Below are 6,692 nucleotides of genomic sequence, written 5' to 3'. Positions count from 1 at the left end.
GCACTCATCTCACATGCTAGTAAAGTAATGCCCAAAATTCTCCAAGCCAGGCTTCAGCAATACGTGAACCGTGAACTCCCTGACATTCAAGCTGGTTTTAGAAAAGGCAGAGGAACCAGAGATCAAATTGCCAACATCCACTGGATCATGGAAAAAGCAAGAGAGTTCCAGAAAAACATCTATTTCTGCTTTATTGACTATGCCAAAGCCTTTGACTGTGTGGATCACAATAAACCGTGGAAAATTCTGAAAGAGATGGGAATACCAGACCACCTGACCTGCCTCTTGAGAAATCTGTATGCAGGTCAGGAAGCAACAGTTCGAACTGGACATGGAACAACAGACTGGTTCCAAATAGGAAAAGGAGTACGTCAAGGCTGTATATTGTCACTCTGCTTATTTAACTTATATGCAGAGTACATCATGAGAAACGCTGGACTGGAAGAAACACAAGCTGGAATCAAGATTGCCAGGAGAAATATCAATCACCTCAGATATGCAGATGACACCACCCTTATGGCACAAAGTGAAGAGGAACTAAAGAGCCTCTTGATGAAAGTGAAAGAGGAGAGTGAAAAAGTTGGCTTAAAGCTCAACATTCAGAAAATGAAGATCATGGCATCCGGTCCCATCACTTCATGGGAAATAGATGGGGAAACAGTGGAAACAGTGTCAGACTTTATTTTGGGGGGCTCCAAGATCACTGCAGATGGTGACTGCAGCCCTGAAATTAAAAGACGCTTACTCTTTGGAAGAAAAGTTATGACCAACCTAGATAGCATATTCAAAAGCAGAGACATTACTTTACCAACTAAGGTCCGTCTAGTCAAGGCTATGGTTTTTCCTGTGGTCATGTATGGATGTGAGAGTTGGACTGTGAAGAAGGCTGAGCACCGAAGACTTGATGCTTTTGAACTGTGGTGTTGGAGAAGACTCTTGAGAGTCCCTTAGACTGCAAGGAGATCCAACCAGTCCATCCTAAAGGAGATCAGCCCTGGGATTTCTTTGGAAGGACTGATGCTAAAGCTGAAACTCCAGTACTTTGGCCACCTCTTGCGAAGAGTTGACTCATTGGAAAAGACTCTGATGCTGGGAGAGATTGGGGCAGGAGGAGAAGGGGACGACAGAAGGTGAGATGGCTGGATGGCATTACTGACTCAATGGACGTGAGTCTGAGTGAACTCCGGGAGGTGGTGATGGACCAGAGGCCTGGCGTGCTGCGATTCATGGGGTCGCAAAAAGTTGGACACGACTGAGCGATTGAACTGAAGCGAACTGAATCCTCACCTTGTAATATAATTTAAAAACACTTAATTGCTAGTATAAAAAAGTATAATATAAATATAAATATATCAGGAAGTCCAAAATGTCTGGGAATATAGGAAAAATATACCTTTATTAAACTTCTTTCTTTTAGATGAACAGTTGAATTAATTGCTTTAAGTTTAGAGATAACTCACCAACAGAAAAATTCCCTGGAGTTTGAACAAAATTAGCAATCATATTAAATGAAAATAGAACTAATATTTTGCTTTAAAATTTGTCTCTGTTTCTGGACTTCTTGTGCAGCCTGTTATTTAACAGAAAGGAATACATATACATTTTCATACAATAATATCTTCATTGAGGAGTGGAGACTTAGCAATATTCAGTCTTCTAAAGAAATTCTGTGCATCACAAATTAAAACAAGGCAGCCATACAGTCTCCATGCATTCTAACGTGTTGAGTATGCTCCACATAAGTAAGCTTTCCATAACTCATCTGGAAGGTATTGGAAGGATAAAAATAGACTAAATGTTCAAAATTTCCATCCTAGGAGTTTCCTGCTTTTGCCTACATCTCAATTGTCAGTCCAGGTCCTGGCTCCTACTCCACTCTGGTCTGTGCAAAGACAGTGGAAGCGTTTACGCCATAAATATTCAGGCTGCCAGATTGTCTGGGCATTGGCCTCTGCCTGCCCTGAAACAGCTCCTTTCCTGCTATTCTGTCAGAGTGGAAAAAGTGAAGGAGGGAGACTCTACAAAGACTCAGAAGCCAGGATGACAAGCATGTGGGATTTAAAAGGGTTCATAGGTTTGTTTTCAAGGAATATGGGGCTTAGAGAATCCATCTGTTCTCTGCTGGCTGGCATGTCAGATTACGCTTTGTCAGCGCAGTTGTTTAGGGGAGTCACACTGTGGAATCCAGCCCTTTCTGGTTCATAGAGATAGATGGAGTCTGATGGTTACAGGGCACTTTTGCCCGCTTTCTGTCATTTCAGTTACTTTGCGTCCTTAAGCAGTCCTTAAATAGAGATGAGTTTCTGGAAACTATGTGACTTTTATTCCTCGTCTTTGGATGGCACATTTCCTTAGATCAGCCCAGCACTTCTGAATGGAAGTCTAAGTCATTCATTCATTCGTTTCCCTACTATGCAGGCTAGGTAGGTGTTGGGCCCCACACAGCAGTGAAGGAAGATGTAGTGTGTCCTTATATATACTGGGAATGACCAGCTGCAAGCAAGTTCTTTGACAATTAATAAATTGCAGTTACGACCAGTGCTATGAAGAGGTAGTAAAGGAATTATGGGAGTGTTAAACAGGAAGGCCTGGTCTAGACGGGGAGGGTCAAGGAAAGCTTTCCTGGGGTAATGACTTGAGATGGCAAGGATAAGATGAAACAGAACTGCTAAAAAGAAAGAAACAGAGAGTACGGTTTTTAGGGCTGAAAGGAACCAAAGATACCATCTACTGATGGCCAGTCCTTACATTCCACAAATGAGAAAACTGAGGCCCAGAAGGTGAAGGGAGTTGCCTGACTAAGGTTACACAGCTTGTTAGCCCCAGGGCTAGAGATGCAAACCCAGTGTGGCTTTCTTAGGTGGGTAGAAAACAGGATGCACTGAGTCAGAGGGACTCAGGCATGGGGGAAACCAGGTAGGTTTTAAATTTAGCGCTGCCTCCAAGTCAGCTGAAGAGCTACTTCTTCAGGTTGGGGAGGGCATTAAAAGTGACTCATCTGACAGTTTGCTGTAGCATAGTTTGGGGTGGGGGGAGGAGGTACCAAACATACATACACCTGAAACAATAAATATGGTGATCAAGTAGTTAAGACTGTGCTTCCAGTGCAGGGGGCACAGGTTCGATCCCTGGTCAGGGAACTTGAGATCCTGCATGCCGTGCAGCATGGCCAAAAAATAAATAGATAAATGAAATAACAATTAAGATAATAAAATGATTTTTAAAATACAAATGTGGAGTTCAGTTGGGAGATCACTTACTGTTCTGCAGCCGTCTAGCTGTGTGATGGAGAAAAGTCACATAACCTCTCTGAATTGGCATTCAGAGCTCATACTTTGGTATATTTCCTTTCAGTCTTTTCCTGTGCATTTTAGGAGCTTGTTAGAGATCAGTTGTGTCCTATATTTCACCTCAGTCTTTGAAGACTAAAGTCTCTCCTGTTTGGGTAAAATATTGTTTAAGTCCCCCTTTAAAGAGCAGTTTGCCAGCCTGTGCTTGCCCAAACATCCAGAGAATAACTGTAGCAAGTGAGCCAAGCTCCAGGATCTGTAAGAATCGTTAGCAACTGAGCATATTTCTATAAAGCAATAAGGGTTTTTCTATTTTGTTCATCTGTTACCCTTATGCTGTTGCCGCTTTCACATTCAGTGTGTGTAGGTGGAGAGTATGAGATAACACCGTTTCACAAATGAAAGTGAGTGGAAAAGGGCCGCTTTCCCTTTAAGGCAGTTTCAGCCCAAGCTCCCGCCCCTTTCCTGATTGACAAACCTACCCGAAGTCACATGATCCGCCTCTATTTGAAGGTCACAAAAAGCTGCTTCCTTTAGAGACAGAGGGGGAGAGAGAGAGCAAGAGGGAGAGTGAGTGTGAGAGTTAGTTCAAGCCAAAATGGCCGACAGAGTCTCTGCTGGTTTCTGAATATTTAAAATACAAAAAAACAGATAGACAAAAAGAAATCATTTTTTGGACCTTTTTTCATTTCCATTTCTACCTTGTATGCCTCAATTTGCTGGATTTAAGCACTGCTGCACTTTATGAGGTTGGTAAATATTTTCAATTTTTTAAAACCAATTGATTTATATGGATCTTGTCTAACCGTTTTCACTAGTGGTGTTGCAAATCGACATTTGTCTAGCATGGAGACTGGCTTCAGACATTTCGTGAATCTGTAAATCAGACCTGTGATGTACTTTTGGTTCGGCATTTTAGAAATGGAAAAGCCTTGGTTAAATATTTAATTTGAAGTGATTTAATTGCACTTTTAATTTATATGCAGATTTTCATCCTCGTTTGTGTCTTGCAAATAAATGAAGCTGCGAGTAATAGAAAATTTAATATTTAGAAAGGTTTTTTAAAAAAAAAAAAACAACAGACCTCTCCCTACCCCCTTAAATCTGCTGCAAAAATTTGCATAAATATAAATGGGTTTGCATTCTTTCGGCTGCTAAGGCCGACAAAGGATCTGGGAGGGCAAGCACTACCACGGGAAAGCCTTTTTCTTTTTTTCTTAAAGCTTGGCCATCCTTCCTAGAGAGATGTAAAACCTAAAATAAGACCTGATACATTTGAAACATCAGGCTGGGGGCGAGTGAACGCCAGGAGGTTTGGGGTTTGTAGATTCCCCGCTTGAAAACCTCCCAAGCAGTGTGTGGATCACCCCTCTCCTCGGCGCGCGCTCCTTTGCGCTGGGTCTCTTGTGTGTGTGTTCAAATGTGCAGCCAGATGCGCTTTTATTTTGATCGTGGTTTGAACCAAATGGTGGGAGTATCTCGTAAACATGGTGTTTGAAAGATAGAATAGCTCATCACCCCGATTAGAAATTATTTCTCTCTCAGTTTCTCCCTGTGGGTTGGCCTTCTCCGTTTCTCATGGCTTACAATTTCTGTTTAATTTTATACGGATGAACTGGGCTTTTCAGCACAAATTCAGTTTCTGTACGTCTAGTTGTCTGTTTCAGCCACGTATCCATTGTGAAATGGTCGTATTTGGTCACCTAAACAAGTAGGTGTACCTGTATGTCTGTTGGTTACCCTCGAAACTGTGTGCAGTGAGTGCCCTGAAGTTAAATTCCATTACTCCTAATGCAGGATTCTAGAAAGCCTGGGGATGGGGAGGGAAGAGGACTGAAAACTTGCCTTCTCAGAGCCACCTCCCCCGATCGTTGTGAGAGTGTGATGTAATGCTCTCGGTCTGGTGGGCTGAAAGGATTGTAGTTTGTGATGTGGCGGGGAAATATCCCCCACCCCTGGGGAAACTACCCCACCCCCCTCAGCATATCCCTGGCTTGCAGAGGCCTTGTTTTCTTTTCTTTTTTTTTTTTTCCTCCTAATTTGTATCCTCCTGATTTATGCCTTAGCATATTGGCATGAGAAAGAGACTGTTCTAAAGCTGTTACAAAGTATAGTTTAGAAAGGCCATTTAAAATATGCAAATTGAATTGTCATATCCCCATCATTAAATATGTAGACTTGGATTAAAGGTAATTAAGCATAAATGGAATAATTTTGATCAGAGGGGAGCAGTGGGGCTTTTTTTGGTTTGTTTCCTTTTTAATTAATCTAATTATAAGATGCTTGCTGGGCCTGAAAGTGTTAAAAAAATGGGAAAAATGCTGGACCATTTTGAAAATTTGACAGTCTGCAAGAGGGTGTGTAATGCTTTCAAAAGCTTTATTCACTGTTAAAATGGATTGGCCTCTTGTGCTGAAAATGGCCTGTTTCTTTGGGCCAATTGTTTATAGATGAAGGGACTTTCACGCTAATTTAACAAAAAGACGTTCCATTTGAATTCATAAAGAAAATTAAAGTCCTCTGTCTCTAAAGAGCAAGTATTTTATTATTTTTCTAAAACTAATGTTGTTAGTAGCAATAGAAATGAGTGGGGAAGTGACGGTTTAAATTCAGTAAATTTTTTTGGTGGTAGAAGTTCAGCTTTTGTGTAAGATTGGAAACATTTCATTCAAAAGGTAATCTGGAACAAATTTGTCTCAGAAAATTTTTTTACAGCTTGAATTTAAAGGAAAAGATGTAGAAATTACCATAGTAATAGAGAGTGTTGCTTTGTGGTAGACCTGAGGAAAATTAGAGTTCTGATTTTTGTTGTTGTTTTTTTCTGAAAATGAAAGTGCTTATTTGGGGCTTTACTTGTTAGATGATTCATTTTATGCCCATTTCCTAAATTGGCCTTACAGAAGAAGAATGAGGTGAACCTCAGCTTTGCACATTTTGTCATTAGCTTGTTTTTCTGGACTGTGTGAACATGTGAATAGCAGGTTAATTCAGTTTGCAGAGCGGAGGGACCAGAAGCAGGGTGCCTGCTTTCTTAGGCAAGGAGAATGATACAATGAACATCTAACAGAACGCCATCTGATTCTTTGAAATGTTTTGGTAAATACTTTTCTCTCTAGACAGGTTGAGAAGTGTGATAAATAAGACCTGGTTTCACGTATGTTAAGCGTTATGGCTCTGGTGAGTTTCAGATGCTCAGCTGCCATTTTGGATCTGAGTTCCTGCAGAGCCAATCCTTATGGCACACCAAACTCTGGTAATTCAGGAGCATATAAAAATGAGTTATACATCAAGCGTGCAGCTGGATAGTCCTTAATTTGTGCCTTTTGTTGAAGTTTTCTTTCTGTTGGCACTGTGAAATGAATCTTTAAAAACTTTAGAGATGTGGCTGATGTTACGAAGAGC

At 41.0% G+C, this 6,692-nt stretch overlaps 1 protein-coding gene across 4 annotated transcripts in view; it reads left to right on the top strand.

Annotated features, from left to right (window-relative positions):
• Positions 1-6,692, top strand: part of TNRC6B (trinucleotide repeat containing adaptor 6B) — a 255,335-nt gene that overhangs the window by 110,607 nt on the left and 138,036 nt on the right. The window contains exon 1 of one of the 4 annotated variants that reach the window (XM_040233239.1): positions 3,200-4,039. The exons of the other annotated variants lie outside the window; for them this stretch is intronic. Within the exon in view, the coding sequence (XP_040089173.1) occupies positions 4,035-4,039 (5 nt within the window). The 5' untranslated portion in view covers positions 3,200-4,034. Of the gene's footprint in view, positions 1-3,199; positions 4,040-6,692 lie in introns of those variants that run through there. 4 annotated transcript variants of the gene reach the window in all.

This window comes from Oryx dammah, unplaced genomic scaffold (genome assembly GCF_014754425.2).
Source record: "Oryx dammah isolate SB20612 unplaced genomic scaffold, SCBI_Odam_1.1 HiC_scaffold_29, whole genome shotgun sequence".
Lineage (NCBI taxonomy): Eukaryota > Metazoa > Chordata > Mammalia > Artiodactyla > Bovidae > Oryx > Oryx dammah.
The sequence above is the reverse complement of the archived record's forward strand: the minus strand, read 5'-3'. Positions and strand labels throughout refer to the sequence as shown.